This window comes from Cebidichthys violaceus, unplaced genomic scaffold, assembly GCF_023349555.1.
Source record: "Cebidichthys violaceus isolate CVI_PGR_0920_01 unplaced genomic scaffold, fCebVio1.0.p SCAF_50, whole genome shotgun sequence".
Taxonomy (NCBI): domain Eukaryota; kingdom Metazoa; phylum Chordata; class Actinopteri; order Perciformes; family Stichaeidae; genus Cebidichthys; species Cebidichthys violaceus.
The window spans coordinates 1,154,975-1,175,205 of record NW_027176706.1 but is presented as its reverse complement, the minus strand read 5'-3'; the positions used below and the strand labels follow the sequence as shown (position 1 = coordinate 1,175,205).

At 42.5% G+C, this 20,231-nt stretch overlaps 1 protein-coding gene across 1 annotated transcript in view; it reads right to left on the bottom strand.

The window, feature by feature from the left end:
- trappc9 (trafficking protein particle complex subunit 9) overlaps positions 1-20,231 on the bottom strand; it is an 80,904-nt gene that overhangs the window by 25,434 nt on the left and 35,239 nt on the right. The window contains 4 exon segments of the mRNA XM_068731242.1: positions 4,458-4,610; positions 14,000-14,163; positions 17,525-17,657; positions 17,818-17,944. Of these exon segments, the coding sequence (XP_068587343.1) occupies positions 4,458-4,610; positions 14,000-14,163; positions 17,525-17,657; positions 17,818-17,944 (577 nt within the window).

Below are 20,231 nucleotides of genomic sequence, written 5' to 3'. Positions count from 1 at the left end.
GCACATGAATACGGGTTGATCAAAAAACCAGCTTCCAGTTATATTAAATATAGAAAGGCGCTGATGTAACGCAACGCACCTGCGCAGCAAACACATCAGAGAGACTCCGACTCCGACACAGACACAGACACACAGACACACACACACACACACACACACACACACACACACACACACACACACACACACACACACACACACACACACACACACACACTAGACGAGCCGTGAGCGATCATCTGTCCTCAGGCTGCGGAGCTGGAAATAGAGAAAGTGTGTACGTACATCTTTACACCTGGGCAAAGTGAAGGAAAACTTCATTCATATTCATCCACACGATCAATGAGCAACTGACGCATGAAGAGCAAGGCAGTCCACGAAGGGTGGGCGGGTCAAACTAACAGGACTTTCACCCAGGAGACCGCTGTTCAGGTCTTGTATGACACAAACAGCCTGATCACCATCTTTTCCTAAGCCTAACTAATTAATATTGTTGCGTTAACCTAACTACGTAGTTTTGTTGCATAAGTAAACCTAAAAATGAAGTAAACCTAGGCTTTTATTTTGAAAAGACACTTTGCATGATACGAGCGGGGACTGACGCTAGAGGGGTTCATAGAGCGGCATAGTTTGAAGCGTAGGGCCACTGTCCAACAACTGTGTTTGACAATTTGGGAGAAACAATGTATTGATTTATCACATATCTTGTTTGTTTGTTTTTTTTAAGCAGAAATGTGAAAATGAGAATTTGTAGTTTCACCTCCAGTTATGTTCTAAAGCCCTGCTGGCTCTAGCTTCACATTTAGCATATATATATATATATATATATATATATATATATATATATATATATACACACACACACACACACACACACACACACACACACGTCTAATCTAACTTTCCACAAGAAAGCAAATAAGCAATTTTTCATATTTTACAAAAAAGACTGCTGATATTTGTGAAAAATAAATACGAGAATAAATACTAGAAATAGATTTCCTGAGTGGTTTACTAATAGCAGCGTTTGGCAATCAAAGTGTTCTTGAGCAAAATACCGAACCCACAAATGTCTCAAACGACTGGCATCGCAGCTCAGTGCCACTGGTCTGAGGTCTGGTGTGTGTGTGTGTGTGTGTGTGTGTGTGTGTGTGTGTGTGTGTGTGTGTGTGTGTGTGTGTGTGTGAACAGTTGAATGAGAGACAGATTGTAAAGTAATTCCAATAAAAGCACTATATAAACGCAGTCCATTTACCATCCACTCACCATCCATTTAACATCCACTTACCATCCATTCCCTGGTGCTGTGAAGGAATCCAGCAAATTGAACCAAATGGCACAAAATTAAAACATTTAGAAGACACTACCGACTTGTTGGCAATGGTTTAGTTCATTGACTGTAAGAATGCATTAATCCGCTAAGTATGAAGACTGCTATACAAACATACCGCGTTGCCCTTTTCAGTGTAGAAAATGGCAAAATGTAACAATGACGAGCGTCGTTCTCCAATATCTGCTTCTGTGCATTGACGATCCGTGCTTGAAGGCCAGCAATTAGTGTATTTAATGCACTAATTGTGCATAGCTTCAGCTGCAAAACAGAGCAGCGAAGGTACATCATTCTACTGAGGTTATTACAAATATTACCAATGGTATTTAAAAAAAAAAACCCACAATTAATAGTCCCCCCCCTCCCCTGATTTCACTGCATTGGACGTAGAGTCAGACATTATGTGCAGTTGTGTTCAAATGACAAAACTAAAATATTGTTCCAGTTCAATTAATTTGTCCTGTTCTGAATTAATGACTTCATATCTACACTGATGAAAGACTCTGTCTACGATTGCAGATTGTCTGAATCCCTGAAATACATTCATGTTAATTGTGTGTGTGTGTGTGTGTGTGTGTGTGTGTGTGTGTGTGTGTGTGTGTGTGTGTGTGTGTGTGTGTGTGTGATTGTAGAGGTTTCCAAAGGTTTCATGCTAAAGCTTGCAAAAATATTCTGTATTGTAAAAAAAGTTAAAGAACAGTTTAATATTCTGAATATAATATTATATTATATTATTATATTTTACGAAATATTACAAAAAAAGTTTAAAAAAGTTAAAGAACAGTTTAATATTCTGAATATAATAAATATTATTTTATTATATTATATTTTATGAAATATTAAAAAAAGTTTAAAAAGTTAAAGAACAGTTTAATATTCTGAATATAATAAATATTATTATATTATATAATATGAAAATAAAAATATTCTGCAGTTTGAAATGCGCTCGTTTGTTGTCTTGCTGAGAGTTCAAATGGATGGGAGTTATGATGGTCATAATGATGGGAGTTTGTATGCCGGTTGAACAGGCGCATTGATTAAGTATTGGATCGTTACTGTGGAAGGTTTTACTGAACTTACAGCAATGAGCGTAGTTTGAGGAGCTCGGCCCAGACACAGAGAACAGAGGAGACGCTGCAAGCTGACGATGAATGAAGTAACGATTCGAAAAGAACCGAAAACATCGGCGCTTACCGATAATTCGGTCGATATTTAAGCCGTTTCATTTCCAGGTTTCAGTAACCAAACCAGTCGTTTTTTACACTTCTGATACGTAGGAAATCAACAAACAATGTTCTGTTGTTGCCTCTAACAATGTGACTCACTCATGGTACTAAGTGGCGACGTTTAAAAAAAAAAACGCACGCGTGACTACGCAACACAATTAAACAGTTGTTGGAAGCATCAGTCGCGCCTAATCAAGACGTTTGATGGCAGAACTCGCTAATCTTCCAGCACAGAAACTGTCTTTATGCAAATAAGTTCATTCGCACATTATTAGCGTGATTTCGCTCATGTGTTAAAGTGGTAGATAGCATCAAACGTGTTTAGCTAAAACTGCATCCCCCATAATGTCGCCATAACAACTGAATTCGCAGCTGCTGTTTGGAGCACGTCTTATCTCCTTAATTCAGGCCCCCCCCCCCCCCCCCCCCAATTATTGCTCAGCTAATTAAAACATTGAAACAGTATCGCTCAAATGACCTCATGAGGAGAGTGGCACCGGGGCTGAGATAAACACGCATTGTACGCATTTACTTTCTCGGTCGTCGGAATCCACACGCACAAAGTAAAAGTCTCTGTGGCGCAGGAGCAAGTTCCACAGCAGTGGTTCCCGATCATTAATATTTATCAGCCCACGGACTCGACGGTGGAGAGGTTCCACGGGTTTGAAGGGAGGAGGAGGAGGCGAGCGAGGCGGAACTGAGAGAAGGGCTGAGCATGAGCAATGAGAAGGAGCGGAGAAGGAGCGCGGTGAATGGGCTCCAGAGGTAGGGGAGGAGGTGAGACCATTTCCTTTGAACCAGGAATTAGAATTAGAAGAGAGGAAAAAGTGCGCCGGATGAAGCGAGGAAGCTCAGGAGCTAGGAGAGAAAATGGAGGCGAGGAGACCTCGAGACCTCTCTCTCTCCTAGCACCGCTGAATCTTAAGCAAGGAAGCTGAAATCCCTGTAATGCAGGGGGCTCCATGCACAGCGACGCATTAACGCGCGCGGAGCTTCAGCTGCGCGGTTAAAATATGGCATGACAAGTCTAACCGCAATCCACTTTGGGAGGAAAAACAATGGGAAACCTTTGCCTTCATGGAGACGACACACTCGAATGCAGGTTCAATAGAAACACCTATTTCAGTCAGTCTGCGACGGCCCTGCAATAAATCATATCTTCATGAGGGCATCGTGACTCATATTCATTTTGAAGACTATAGTGTGTGGTGCTGGTAAACTCTGTGGCATCACAAGTCTAATGTGTTGTTATTCGTACAACATATCATAGATATAAAACATATCAATGAGGAGGTATTCATGGTTGGGTATATTTCATGATATTTCTGTTTGGCTTTGCAGCAAATGATTATTGAATAATTGTGAGAAAGTTATCAGTTTCGACAAACAACATTCACGACTCGATAAAAGGTGAAACTTTTGAGTGAATATCTCTGTACTAATATTGACTATTTATGTAAACTCGTATTATTACATCATCAGTTGACGAGATGCTGCAGCCACGCTAGCGACTCTGTTCTACTGCACAGCAGTGCTTTGAGCTAAATGCTAACGTCAGCATGCTAAAACAATGCTAACCTGCTGATGTTTAACAGGTATAACGTTTAGCACGTTAGCATGGTAATATTAGCTAATTAGCACGAAACACAAAGTACAACTGAGGGTGATTGCGATGTTTTTAGATATTTGGTCGGAAGATCTGGACAAAAATGGTATATAATTCATCCTAAAGGGGGATCTGTCTGTCTGTCTGTCTGTCTGTCTGTCTGTCTGTCTGTCTGTCTGTCTAAAAACATGTCACCCAGCTTTAAGTAAACCGTGACCTTTTGACACCCATGCAGAGTTACCCTTGCATGAATCAGCAGGCATACACTTACAAACGTCCGTCTCTGTCCACTCACCGTCATTGAGGTCCTGCAGCAGGCTCTCCTGGCCGGAGAAGTCCAGCTTGACTTTGATGTTGACGGTCAGCGTCACGGCCTGGCCGGACTTCAGAGGCAGGCGAGACAAAGCGTCCTCTAGCTCCCAGCTCAGAAACTCCCCGAACACTTTCTCTGCGCGCACACACACACACACACACACACACACACACACACACACACACACACAAAAAGGGGACATAAAGCCAAATTAAGAACAAACAAATGAAATAAAAACTGATTTAAAAAAAAAAGAAAAAGAAAATCACAAAGCATTGCTGGGTGGGATGATACCTGCTGGGATCAAAGACGGCAAGACTTGCCAAGCTTGTGGTAACATTTTTTGGATGGTAATAGTTTTGGACAAGGAAAACAAAATGACACCGCTGTGCTTGTAATCGCCCCAAAGGCAATTTGCACACATGAGCAGTCAGCTTGCTTGCAGGTTGCACATCACTGAGGAAGTCGTGCTACTGTGATGCGTTTCCTTTTCGCAATACGCTTTTCCAGAGCAACAAAGCTGCTGATTGGCTCCCGAGTCCTTTTCGGCTGCTCGTCACTCGACCTGCCTTTTTTTTTTTTTTTTTCGCAAAATGCGCGCCTTCCAACCTCTTCTACCTGAGACGAATGATTCAGCTGCATCCACTTCAGCCAGCAGCATCAAATGAATGATACGCCACCTGAATAAAGCATGTGTTCTGTGTGTGTGTGTGTGTGTGTGTGTGTGTGTGTGTGTGTGTGTGTGTGTGTGTGTGTGTGTGTGTGTGTGCGCGCAGGTGAGCCGTTCCTTGCTCTCAGGGATTGCAGGAACAGCGAGCGGGCTGATTTTAACAGAAGGAGAGATGCAAGTTCACAGTAGGAACAACAGTTTACACGCCCCTGCTTGATTCATAACCAAAGCCTCTAAAATCCTCTGAGAGGATGTGACTGTAGGCAGCATTAAATAAAGATTTTGTGAATAACGCTGCACTTTAAATATTCATAAACTCCAGAGCTTCCTTGCAGTGAATTAAAAGAGAGAGAGAAAGAGAAAAGGAGAGTGAAGCAGAGAGGGAAATGATTTAAAAGAAATGGGATTTTTGGGGGGGGGGGGGGGGAAACATTCACTTGAATATGCAACACCAGGCTTTGTAACTCAACAGGTAGACTGCCAGGACCGTGGATGACACATTAATATCGTCACCCAACTAAACTATGAGTCACAAGATATGGCAGCCGCAATGACTGTCGAGATATCTTTCATGCATTATTTAAAACATTAGCCAGAGACATTCTTACTCTTGGAAATAGAATATGGGGATCACGTCGGCGCTTCTTTAGTGCAGATAAAAAATGAAAATATAAAAGACGCCGTCTGTCGGGAACACTTAGGTCGGGTTTTTAAGATTTTCATCCTTCTACCCTGCTTTTCTTTTCTCCCGCAATGATCCACCTGTTGGGGAATAAAGAGTAGCTATAAGCTATGTAGCGGAAGAAATAAATAAAATGAATAACAGGCGTCAGTCGGGATGAATCGGCGCCAATCAGAGAAATTGCAGTCGGGCATTGTGTAACTTTTGAATCACCAATTCAAACAAATGTTCAAATAAATGCTCAGCTTGAAGATCTGGGAGTTAACGAACGTCTGATTTCACAACAAGTCACAAACTAATTAGGGCACAAAAGGAGCTCTGGGATTGGCCAATTAAAGCAATCAGTGGTGGTAACAGTTAACAGCAGACTGAACACAAAAAGAGAAACATCGAATAACTTCACCGTCAAACACGGACGATCTCATCGTCCTCAGACCTTTTTTTTTTTCCTTTCTTTTACATGAAATGCCAATGTTTCCAAAATCCTCGCCGTCTACAATATCCACACATGGGAACCAAGGTAGACTGATGACTGGGGTTACGGTGAATAAGGGGGATAACTGTTGATTGTCCCGTGATGGGACACAGACTCTGGTCTCATGATCTGCATGAAAGTCAGACTTCACCGTCATTCACCACCAGAACATGAGGAGGTCAGGAGGTCAGGAGGGTGATTGTGTTGAATCCCATCTCTCTCCGGTCTGTGAATAAACGCTTTAACTCCTCAACACCCAAACGAAGGCGGTTAGCCCCGACAGACCAGGCTCACCTTCTTTTTTTTTTTAAAAAATACATTTCGGCTAATTGTTTTAACTGTGTTAGCATTAAAATCGGTCAAAATCCATGCTGTCCGTTGACGGTTTTAAATCGTTTACATCCCAAATAAGGAGGATATTGATGTAGCAGCTGATGGGCAGCTCTGCTCATCAGTAAATCAATCAGTGAAGCAATATCAATCCCTTCTCTTCCTAGATTTTTTATTTTTTTTTTCCTCTCTGGGCCGCACAGTGGAAAGTGTTTTGTCCTCATGCAGACATTTGATATATGAATGCACATAAGTGTTGTAGAGAACAATCGAGCTGAGCTGATGTTCATATCCACAGAGGAGCAATGCGGTGGCTGTGATGAACAAAAGCTCCGATGGGAGCGGATTCTCTGCTATTCAGAGACAACTCCGCTTATGTAAATACTATACAATAGATTACTGTATGAAGAGTTTGTTTATGAAGATTTTTTTTTTTTTGTTGAGAAACCGATCTCCTATCTCACGTCACGACGGCTGCGGCTGTGCCGTACCAGAAAGAGTAATGATTGTTTGTTTTGCCGCAGATGTCTTTCCTATTGTGACTCTTCATCTTTTATTCATTCGCTTCCCACAGAAGGGCTTCAGAGAGGCCCGTCTGAAGCCACGAGCACGTTAGAGCTCAGGAGGCACGGGGACCAGGGGCGGAGCCTCTTCAGCCGCCGTCGTTAGGCTACGTGGAGAGCAGGGCCGCCTTCCAATCGGAGGGTCGGCGGTTGTTCGATCCCCGGCTCCTGCTCCTCTCATGTCAATGTGTCCTTGAGCAAGACACTTAACCCCAAAAATGCTCCCTATTCTCTACGGTGTGTTGATAGATACTGAATTGTAAGTCGCTTTGGATAAAATGCTAAATGACTGTAATGTAATGTACGACGACCTCCTGCTTATGAATGATGTTTGCAAGAGAACCAATGTGAACCAACGGTCTGTAGACTTGAGACATGTATATATATATATATACACACGAAGCAGTCAGTAGGTATGTGTGACGCACTTTGTAAAGTCTGTTTTGATATCAGTGAAGATTTGAGGGATCATTGATTACCTTTTATGAGGTTTAACAATAAGAGAGAAACTACCACAACGATGGTGTGTGATGGTGCGCGTAATAACAGCTGCTCTGGAACTGTATAAGAAATTGAAAGAAATTGGTAAAATGTAGGTACTTTGCCAGACGAGGCCCCAGTATTGATAAGCAAAAAACATTTTCTATTTATGGCTAAATATGAGAGTTGAAATCAAGCGTGTGCATGCAAATAAAAGTAAAAAGGATAATTGGAGTTAACTCAGTTCCAGCTGCTGTATCCGTCCCAGAAACTTAACTAGCAGCATTTTAAGTGGATGATTCCTCATCGTTAATGGAATGAGGTGGCAAAACACCATTAAAAATGAGATTGACCAGATTAAAAATACATATTCATTAGAGTGTGGGAATGTCTTCAAGGTCTCGGCAATATTTAAAGCCCATTTTCTTGAAACCAGAAGTTATGGCAACAACAACAAAAAAAAAAAGAAAAAAGATGAATTTACATAGAGAGGAGAACTGTATGATCAATTGCACCGCAATGCAATTAGCAGGTTGGGTTGTATAATGCGGCCGACCGCACTGTTCTTCCTCTGAGGCGATAAGTGAGCACCGGCGGAGCCGTCGTGTCCACAGCTGGAAGCATTTAACAAAAGACTCCATCGGGGATCATGAGGACACAACGATGAAAACCTAGAACACAGCAACATATCTGCGCAACGGACACGGAAAACATACGCTGCAATACGGCTGCGGTGCAGAAGACAGTAGAGTCTGATGTGTGCAGACAACACCCTGCAAATACTGCTAGTTCTGGGCTCACTCTGGTTAGCGCGCAGTCAACACTGTTTCTATGCTGACTAAGTAAAATAAAGTTTTTAACAAGCTTCTCCTCTTCCTCCTACCCAATTCAGAAGATTCCCAAATACACACCTCCTTCCTCACCAGTGTTGTCTCGCCTTGGGGTGGTAATAATCTTGTGTAAACTAATACATCTTAATGAGACATAAGTGTTTTTCTTTACATTCAAAAAAATCATGATAACTGTAACAGTGTCTGCCGTGTTAGCTGTGTCCAGTCATTGTTTAAAAAGGAGGAGCTTGTAGTTTTGGAGCCTTCATCGTGTGGACAGTGGCAGCCAACCTCCACCCTCTCCACCCACTGAGCTACAGCCGCCCCAAAAGTCAACGCTGGAGACGCCGTCGGTTCAAAAACACGCAATTCTAAATGAGTCCCGTCCTCGAAACGCAGAGCGGCCAATCGTAGCGTAGCAATCGGGCCAGCTCCGACCGGGTACCGCCCCCCACTCTCTGGCTCTGCTCCGTAGAACCTCATGCTATCGCTCCAGCCTTTCTTCATCTTCAGGCTGGGTTTTTTTGTGGATTTGAAGCTAGTCACAGTTAAACGTTGAGACTCGTTACCCAGAGAGGTTGGAAGCAGATACACGTCTCTAAAACGTTACGTTTCAACAATAAAAACCTGTGGCGCTAACATTAGCAGAGTAGGCTAGCACATCATTAACTAGCATTTCTATGCTACGCTAGCTACTGAAGGTATACTGAACGTATATACACATGCTGCTTTTGCCTTCTAATGATTGTAACAGTGAATAAAGACCTCCGGCTTTACATGAACAGTGTTGTTCTTTCATTTCATTGTCTTCTGTCTTGATCTCCAGATGATGTCTCGGTTCACTTTCACACTGAGGATCTGTAGCTTTAGCTTCTGTCTTTATCTTTTTAACCTGTTACATTACATTACATTACGGTCATTTAGCAGACGCTTTTATCCAAAGCGACTTACAATTCAGTATCGATCTACACACCGTAGACGCAGCTACGGGAGCAATTTTTGGGGTTAAGTGTCTTGCTCAAGGACACATTGACATGAGACTAGTGCTGGGGATCGAACCGCCGACCCTCTGATTGAAAGGAGGGTCTCCACCCTGCTCTCCACTTAGCCATGGTCACCCCGGTCACCCCTGTTCTCGCTGCTGAATCATCGTGTTTGACATCCTGGATATTTCCTTCAAACACATAATTGTAGCCTCTTCTATCTGCTTCTCTCTCAACCCGTTTTTTTGTGTTAGTCAAAAGATCTGATAAGACGTATTCAGGGAGTGCAGTTAGTGACAGTGTGGGCTCCATGGTAGCGAGGAGAAATTTCTTAATTTGTTAAATAACCTCTGTGGTAAGAGTGCCTCCTGGATATGTCGTCACTAAATACAACCACTCTAACAGACGTCCTTTAGAACCAAAGAGAAACCCGGATTAAATTTAAAACATGACTCGCTGTGACACACTCCAGACGGAAGCTGGTCTGACATTAAAATGGCCTTCAAAGGTCTCTAGCTCAGATGTGGTGGACCTAATTGCTTACAGGGTTTCTTTCTTTGTATTATAATGAAGCCCGCTGCCCGGGCACACCTAAGGAAATGGCAGCGTCAATAAGGAGGGAGTCTTGACTGCTGTCACTATGACACAATTAGATGAAATAACACAGGTGGTTTGAGGTACAACTTGTGCTTGAGTGCTGCTCATACATCCGACATTAAGAAACAAGATGTCGGCCTAATGACAGATCTTCACACTTTATAACAACCACTGCTGTATCCTCTTCATATTTCCATGTGTAACTGAGTATACATCAACAACAATTGTATTGTATTGCTTTTAAGACCTTTTTTGTTTGTGTGTCAGAGATCCAAAACAGCCAGAACAACTGCAAAAGGTAGAGATAGTTCAAACACCGATGATAACATTATTATCGTGGCTTCCAGACACTGCTGCTAAGTTCCCTCAAGGACAACGGCAGAGAGACACAAGAGGGGAAATAAAGTTATTTCTAAGTTGTTTGGGCCATTTTGATGCATCAATAAACACATATGACCCATATACTTAACCGCTAATGTCAAAATATTATGGCGATCACTTTAATAGAGTCGCTTTATTGTATGTGCATGAATGTCATAATAGGTAAGAGTCAGTTCTTTCGCTTTGTGTGTGTATCAATAAAGTTATAGGATAGGATAAAGCTGTCCAAGTGGGTTATTAATCAGAGGCGGGTATCATTTCCAGTATTGTGTCCCACAGCAGTGAGTATTGGAGACTGCAAAGTAGAAAAAGCTGGTATTTGTTTGACTTAAATAATATTTTGCTCAACCTTTATCTCAAGTGAGGTATCAATAAGCACTGTTTTGGTATGTGTACCCTGTCAGTAAAAGACAACATAATTTGGTTCATTGATATGATAATGGAACGAACGAAACAGACAAATAATTAGCAGCAATCGAAAACTTCAGAAATGTTCATTTATTATTGGGTTTTACCAATGCATTACTTTTAGTGAACTATTTTTTGGTTGTTGAACTTAACTGGCTTCAATATTTTTGTAGTAATTAATTGAAGTATATAGTAAAAGTTAGAGTTAAGTCGAATATTATATAGAATCTTTTCCAAATAAAATGATTCAAGGATATTCATTCAACTTTAAGGCGTTTGAGGGAAGTCTCTGAGGGAAAGCTGAGATGGTTTCGATTTCAGGTCTAGAGGAGTCGGCCCTTTTTGCTCGTTCATCCAACTCAAAAAACAGCACAGCCTTGGAGGCAAAGCTGTGTTTGCAGCCTGAATCGTTTCCAACAAACAACTGCAAACAACCGATCCATTTTAAAGAGAACTCTTGTTAAGACTACAAATGTGCCCGGTCCGGCCAGCAGGGAGCAGGGTGTGCTAGAGGCAGACAGTCGCTGGATGAGTGTCAAATCCCAGGCTATTGTAATTAGAGTTCTTCACTAGTTAGCACTGACAGGCTAATTCTTATTCACTTTGAGCGAGGGCCTGATGGGGCTTTTGTACGACAAGTTCCCAGGCAACGAGCGAGACACAGCGATTGTCTCGCCAGGCCGCCATTGGGTCATTAAATCTACAACAGGGCTGGTCAGCAAAGATTTCCCCCACATCTCCACGCAGCAGAAAGAGTTCTTGACATGCTTGTGAGAGAAATGCATGAAAAGTGAGAAAAAATATCCACCTGTAAGCCCGACAGAAGCTGCCCGGTAAGACGGCGGAGCGATGAGCGTTAACCCTCGGACGGAGGATATGTTAGCGTAGCTCGTCTTCAATTAAACACAGAAGCCGTGGGCTATTTTGGAAATGTCAGATCGATTCCGTACTGGCCTCCAGCCACTCCTCCTTTGCTCACCGCTGTGTGATCGAACTGCTGCTGAGAGCAAAAGTTAGAAAGTGGTTCCCGAAAAAAAAAAAAAAAAAAAAAAGCAGATTTTTCTTGGTTTTATTCTGAATCTACTGCGTTCAAACGGTGGAATCGGAGGAAATGCAGCACTATTCTGTAAGTACTGTGCAATAGATGGAGAACAGCAGGTCAAAGGTTGTTAAAATGGTTTCTGACAAAGTGCATACAGTGATACATCTACAGGCTTCACAGGTATGTATGAAGATAATTGTGATAAAAAGACAAGTGTACCATTATAGTCAAACATCTGTTTTTGATTCTGTGGTATTTGCAGGATAATAACATCAATTAGAAAGACTGGACTCTCAGAACAAAAACTTTCAAAAATAGTATTACACACCAATGATTTTACGCCCAACCGGTGCCTTTGAGAGTAATTTTGTTGTTTGATATTGTGATTTTTTAATTTTTTTTTTCAAATTAGCTGAGCTACTCTGCAATCTGTCCTGATATGTGCAGAGGCTTGTTATCAGATATCAGACCAACATTATCACAATGCTGAACGACACAACATCCATTGGAATTCAGTCACAGAGAGGTTTAAAATTCATTGAATAGACTTTGAGTGGGATTTTAGAAATTCTATTGTAATTACTGTTCATCACCTGGCTGGACCGCTGACCACAGGTAGCACTGGGCAAAGGATTTTCAAAGCATGATTTCCCATTTATCTCATCATCAATAAAATATAATAGAGTGCAGTGTTTGGAAATGGTGCTGCCTATTTTAGTAGCGCAGCTGCTTTTTTCACACAGAGCGTGAGACAAAGACAAAAAAGCAAGAGAGAGAGAGACAGAGACAGAGAGACAGCCAGTCAGAGTGAGGGGCACTGCAGAGATCTGAGGACCTGAGCAGGTGTTGAACAAAGACATGGAACACAGAGTGAAAAGCCACGGGGGCATGAAAGATATGGAACGAAAGGCAACAGGTAGCGGCTTCTGTTGCACGGCGGACACAGGGACTGCAGCCGGATGGAGCAAAAAACCCAGTGGGTGAAGTACATCAAAAACTGTCCTGAATAAAGCAGCACCGATAACACAGAGTACGTGTACACGCATCGATGATTTCAAAACTTCATTTGTTTGGCAGGTTTTCCCACATTCTACACCTGGAAAATATAAAACAGTGTCGTTTCCTTCCTAAGGCCCCCCTGAAGTTGTGAAAGTTTTCAACGACGTCCTCTTTTCTGTTGACAACCATCCTCATCTTCATCGACCGCTGCAGCCTTCATCCTGCTCTCCAGACTTGAAGGCCTCTGTATCAAAAGGCACTGCCCTCGGCTGGCTCCTGTCCTACCTCACCAACAGATCACACTTCACACATCTCACTACGCAACCACTCCTCTTGTCACATCCACTGTCACACAAGGTGTACCCCAAGGTTCCGTACTGGGCCCTCTTCAACATCTAAAATCGCCCCTCTCGGTCAGATTATCCACCATTTCTGCCTGGACTTCCACCGCTATGCTGACGACACCCTGATATACCTCAGCACTCTCCCACACCAACTCCTGTCTGTCTGCAAAGAAAGTCTGGATGCAAGAACCTTTTCGCAAACTCAACAGTTAAAAGACTGAACTCCTCCTCATCTGTCCACCCTCAGCAAAACCGATGACGCAATACTCACCACTGATGGCACCACCGTCTCCTCTTCCTCCCAGGCATGCAGCCATGTTGTGATCCTTGACCTCACCCTCTCCCTAAACCCCCATATCTACCAAACCGTCAGATCCTCCTTCTATCACCTTTGGCAATATTGTAAAGAACCGTCTGTCTCTCACACAAACTAGTGCTGAAACAGTGATCCACGCCTACGTTTCCTCATGCCTCCATTACTGCAACTCCCTTCTCTTTGGCACCACCTCCATCAACAGACTCCAACTGGTCCAGAATGGATCCAAAGCGTCTAACCCACACTAAATCCTGGCACCAGATCACAACCAGTCTATACAAGCGCTATACAAATTTGATGAATTATTTATCACTAAAGTACCGACACAACTTCCTGTTTGTTTGGTAATTGTAATCCAAGATGAGAAATGTTCAGAAAACGTAGGATTGAAAGGTACGGTTGAGTCATTAGGTAGCGTACTAACCTTTGGTGCTGACAGTCTTAGAGGTGAGCTCCAGAGTCTCGATGTCCTCAGACCCGATGTTCTCCAGGGTAATGGTCAGCTGCTGGGTCTCTCCGTTAAAAAGCTGGACGGACACAGTGCTGGACAGTTCCTCTTTGGACGTTGGCTGAGACGTGTGGGCTGACCTGTTTCGGGTTTGCGGAGGAGGGAGAACTTTTCATTGACAATTCAAAGTAAAAATGTGCTCATTGTCTTGAGGGTTCAATATGAAGAAAGAAAATAGCTCAAGAGATATAAGGCCTGTAATGGCAAAGACAAGTTTGATGTGGCTTGATACGACGCAAACAGTTCCATTACACGTCTATCATAATTTGCAGAACAATTCTTAAGGCATAAATCAAGTATAGAGGCGTGAAGACTGACCCCGCTTTACATGCTCTCTCTGACATTTTAATGAAAACGATAAGAGCTTCTTGGAATCTCATTAGCTGGAGCGTCATTTGTTGATGGCTTTTTTTCCACGCAGTGGGGAGTCTTGGTGAATGATTTGTGGGTTCTGCCATTACACCTCATTTGGGTGGCAGTGCAAATATTTAACACGTATGTGACAATTTACGGATAACCAACTGACATCGGAGACAGATGGAAAAAATGTCCCGTACCAATGGCCACAAGATTCGTTTTACGAAGAACGATCAGTGACTTGTGCACGGCGTTGATGAAAGACTCTGCACGCACTGGGTGAATGATAACATGTCTGTTTATACAGTGTACAGCACATAGACCCCTGGAACGATGATTGACGAGTCATTTAAAAAACGTGAAGCCACACTGATTCACACAAAGCAGAAAACTGCTCTTCCACTTTTCAAAAATGTGTGTCTTCTTGCATTTCTGGCTGAATTTCAGTCAGTGGCATCATAGCAAAGCATTTGAATCAGCTGTCAAAAGCAAAACGCCTGCAGCTGATGCTCCAAGTTTCAAAGAGCTGTTGGCATCTGGGTTTTTTTTTTGTTTTTTTTGCAAAGCAGGGGATGTACAAGATTATGAAATATCAATGCAGGTGTTTTTCCGCTTTAGCACACCTCATTACACACGCACATGTGCAGAACTATAAAGGCAACGGAAGCTCTGCCTGAGGCTAGAATTACAAGGCCAGTCTTCACCCACTGCTTAAGTGGGGGGGTTTTTGGGGACAGAAGGGTCAACGCAAAAATGACCCCACAAAATGTTACTGACATTTTAAATGCATTTTGGAAGTTCTAATACGCTTACATTACGGTAGACCTATGCTCTTTATAAATGTTAGAAATAATTAAACCTAATATTTTAACACTGATGTTAGTATTAAAAAAAAAAAAAAAAAAAAAAAAAAAACTGTAAGAAAGCAGCTTTGTGCTGGAGGGAGAAAAAGATATTGGAAAAGTCAATGAAGCATCTCTTCAACCGAGGTCAGAGCTGAAGGTCTACTTGTGGACCCGGTGAGAGCACCTGAGGGAGCGCATGACGTGTCGCATTTGTATTCTATTTGCCGCCTGTATCTGAAGCGGCGCTCATCCAACGCTGGAGTAGAAAAAGATTTTCCACATCAAAAGCTGCTGGAGTGCTGTACTTTACAGACATGACCTAAATAGTGGATTTTTTTTTTTTTTTTCCCCCAGCAGCTCCGCTTTGTCAGAATGATTTAAAACACTCCAACGGGGGCGCTTTAAGAGTTAGTAATTTAACCCGTGCTTTCCTCTCTTATTGGAGAATGTCATTTCACCTGACAGGCTGTACATGAAAACAAACGACTGCAGCCATTTCTGACATGCTAGGTTACCAATGTCATCAGTCTCGTTACAGGTTACGCAGCCGCGGGTTTGGCTCGTCACGTAATTTCAAGTGTTTCAATGCACCCAAGAGCCTGGGCGGCGTTTGAGCTGAATGTGCAAATATGTTATGTCACCAGTTAAACTCTAATTACGTGCAGAACAGTGATGCTAGCTATTATAAGCATTAATTACCAGTTCAAGTCACAGACACTTCTAAATCAGAGGTGTTTTAACGCTTTCACTCTGAACACATCATCACTTGATGTCACTGGCAATGTATTTGTTCACAAAACATATGGTTGCATTATTTTTAAGTTTCAAATAGAGCTTTAGGAGTCTATTTTTGGCCACAGTTAATCTTAGAGTCGGGGTTAATGTTAGAAAGAGTGTAAGGATATATACTTGTATTATTCTTGGCATGAAGAAATTAGTTTTTACACTGCCATACAATTACAACAGGGATTCTACAGATTAATATCTCGTGACTTTTAAGCTACTCCTCCCATAAAGCCTTCTCTTTTTAATCAGAACGAGGTTAATACCTGGTCAATAATCTAGTAAACGAGGGTTTAAAGTATGTTGATCATCCTTCTTGTGTGAAAAACAGGTGGAATCGGCGAGCGACGCTGCTGATCATTTATCAACACTATCCAAACCTGTGAGCAGCAGGACAGTGACCCCCCCCCCCATTGTTTTTGGCTCAGCACTCCGGCACAATGGATGTGAAATGAAACAATAACTGCGAGGTTAAAGTGCTGATGTTCAGCCATAACGGGGTCCGAGGGTGTTCACATCAATCGTGGCTGGACAGAGCAGGACTCGTTGCCCTTTTCCTTTTTTTTTTTTTTTTTTTTTTTACGGCCAAACAGTGCAATGTTCTCGTCTGCACAGTCCGTCACCTGACCTCGACTCAATCGAGCCCCGTGTTTCACTTACTGGAGACCAGAACGAGGCCAAAAGGTCCCAGCAGGAGCAAGTGACTGCAAAAGGTTTTTGCGATGAAAAACGAAATTAAAATATTTCTATTTAAAGCGACCGTTCAACCTGAAATAAGTATTGGTGCGAGTGTTGGAGATAGAGACCGCAGAGACTATATGGCGCTCGACTTCTGGTGCAAAGAACCAACTTCTTGATTAACAGCGTCATCGTTTCTGGAGAAAGACATTGCTGCTGAGTTGTATTCGTATATGTAGTTGTGTATTTTTTGGCACTTTGAGCACAGCAAGCCAAGTAACCATATAGTCCCAATATATTTGAGAGAAGGCATCTGTACGGCTGGTATCTCAGAAAACTAGGCAACTCACGCCAAAACAATCAAGATTGACAAATAAGAAGAAAATCTACATTTTTTATTTAGGGGTGAACTGTCTCTTTAAGTTTGACTTGGTCAAGCTATAAATGTTGGTGCCATTAAATCCCTTTATTTGATGTGGATGTACACACCCTCACATTAGAGCTGTGTGTCAAAACTTTAGTCTCGTTTCTAATTTATGATCCGAGTAGAGAGCTTACAAGACGAGTGTAATCTGTTGTGTTAGCGTTTAGTTGAACTCACACTAGGTTTCTCCTCGACTAAAGAAATTCTCGGTAAGCGAAACACTCGTAAAATGTTGTTGGCCTATCGATTAGTTGATTTAATATACTGAGTTTCGTTTGTTTACCAGAGATGTGCTCATATGTTCAATGGAAAGCAGCTGACTTAAAGAAAAGACGGGTTCAGAGAGTTCCTCACCGTGGTAGTGACGTGCTGAGCTGGAGACGAGGTAGCGAGGGAATGACCTCCACCAAAGAGCCACTGGTCTTCACATTAGACAGGCCCTCCAACAGGCAATCGCTGGTCACCCCAAACACCGACGTGTGGTAACCTGGGTTCACGTGCAGGATAACGAAAAGCTTAGCTAGACTGGAATGATGTTCTGAAGAACAGAAAGTTTCTGACACAGCAGTATAAGCACCTAAAGTCAAAGTCAACCATCTTTTATGTGCAACACCTGAGCATTGGAGGAGCTTTTCGGCTGGACTCACCGTTGACGGTGATGTTGCCGGCTGTGCGCGGGACGCCCACCAGAGTGACGGGGTACAGGCCAGACTCCGCAGGCAGGGACAGAGCGGCAGGCAGGGATTCAAACTCCACTCCAGATGTCAGCAAACCCTGAACACAAGATCAGATGGAAGGATTATATTAAATAATGGTTATGATGAATGCCATAAAATATATATACGCGTGCGTGTGCGTGTGCGTGTGTGTGTGTGTGTGTGTGTAAAGGACAGAAAAGTAAAATCCATTTCAAACTATCTATTGAAAGTTCTTGGCTAAAGATAGCATGAGTCAGCTGAGATGCCGAGTGAGAAAATGACCCAGATCTTCCTCCAATGTATGTATGTATAATTATATATATATATATATATATATATATATATATATATATATATATATATATATATATATATATATATATATATATATATATAGTTACATGAATAACAGCCCAAAAATAATGCTGGATTTACAGATGTCTCTCTCCCAATGTCAGCCAATGGGAAAAGGTATTTTTGGGCCCATTACTTGACGGACCAGGAAGTTGTAAGTTCAAGGTTTGGCCACAACAAAAATTGCCTTCAAAGCCAAAATGCAGCTTAATCATGTTTTAATTCAAAGTCCTGTGACACAGCAGGGTTGCCATGAAGATGGCACAAGCACAAAAAAAAAAAAAAAAAAATGCACGGCCGTCTGCCAAAAAAAGTTAAACCACGATGCAACATCATGGAAATGCTGAAACACTGTGCAGTATTTTGGTCCGATAAGCCGATTGATCAGTTTTTGGTCAAAAACATCCACCAAGACCCGGCAGGTGGCAAAAAGTTGAAACAGAATCAACTGTTGGAGAAACACGACCCGACGTCACGGTGCATTAGGGATGGGAATCACAGAGTAACAGGTAGAATAATACAATGTGAACGGTGCCAGATGAAGAAACTGAATGTATCCTCCAGGGGTTCGGAATATCTGGAGCAGAATCCACAGCAATAAATCCAGTCGTTGAGATATAATAGCCGAGATTCCAACCACGACCTTCCAACATCGCCTTCCCTTGAGCCACGGCGGTATCGCTGCACCGTTTAGAGCAATCACAGCGAAGTCCTGTGAACTCCCGGCTCCGATCTCACCCACAAACAACGGTCTCTTCTGCTGTAGGTTTCTCCCCCCCAACGCGTACATTTTACTGAATATCTCTCGATACCTGGAAGGCGGAAGAAACTGAACTCGTGCAGTTCTTTCACAATGGAAATGTTCCTCGATGACGCGCGTGAAACGAGCCGACTCGGCGGTTCCTGAGAATCGAGCGGCGGTTCTTACAGGCTGCGACTTCAAACGCAGCCTCTCAGTAGACTACGATTCAAAACTTTCACTCATGAATACAATAGAAAGACGATGTGTAGTTGTTTAAATTGGTTGCAGTGACAAAAACCTCAGCCTCATTTGCAGTCAGAGAAGCCCTCCATGTGGCCTTAAAAGCGGTCTTTTGAATGTGCACTCTGTATATTTACATTCTCGGTACGCACCGCCTGGTTGCACGAGGCAGACTGAGGTGACGTAATGACTGCATCAATCCCCGCCGGCAGACACTACCTCACTAGAGGGAAGGCTGCCGGAGAGCTGAGCTGAGCCTCAGGTGCTCACGGCTGAGATTTAAACTCTCCTCGCGTTCCCCCTTTCGGGACATTATTTCGCCTTTATTGGGTAGCAGAAGAACCCGTATTAACCTATTGGGGGAAAAAAAAAAAGATAGAAGGCATTCAGCCTGGGAAAAGGTTAATTAGCCCGTTCCACTAACGGTAACGATAGGAGCGTTGTGCATTGCATCGTTGACTCCACTGTACAACACCGACAGTGTGCCGTTAACCTTTAGATTGGCTTTAACTAAAGCCAGGATAATGTTGTGATTATTGTGTATGTTTACGGTTATTATGGGTTATGGCACGTTACCGCACAGCTGATGGCAACAAAAAGTCACGGCGAGAAAGCCGGACAAAATATGAAGAAATGTCTCTTCTTATTTGGTTCAAAATGTCATCACTACACGTTAAAGACAAGACAAACTTTCTCCATCATACAATATGAAGATGAATAGTATTTTCTTGCTTTATCGTCACTGCAAATAAATCAGCTGACCTACGTTTAGTAAACGAGAGACCGAACTAAAAGCATGATTTGTCTTTTTTTTTTTTTTTTTTGAGAAAAAGCAAATACATATTCCACATTTGTTTTGTGGGGAGACAGAAGGAGAAGTACTGGACGGTGACCCCTCTGAAAATGAAAGGGTGGGGGTGGGGATTGTAAAAAAAAAAAAAAAAAAAAAAAAAAAAAAAAGCACCACTTTAATAGAAAATCAATAAAGCACAAAACAAAGCTGGGTATTAGTGCGGAAGTTGAGTGG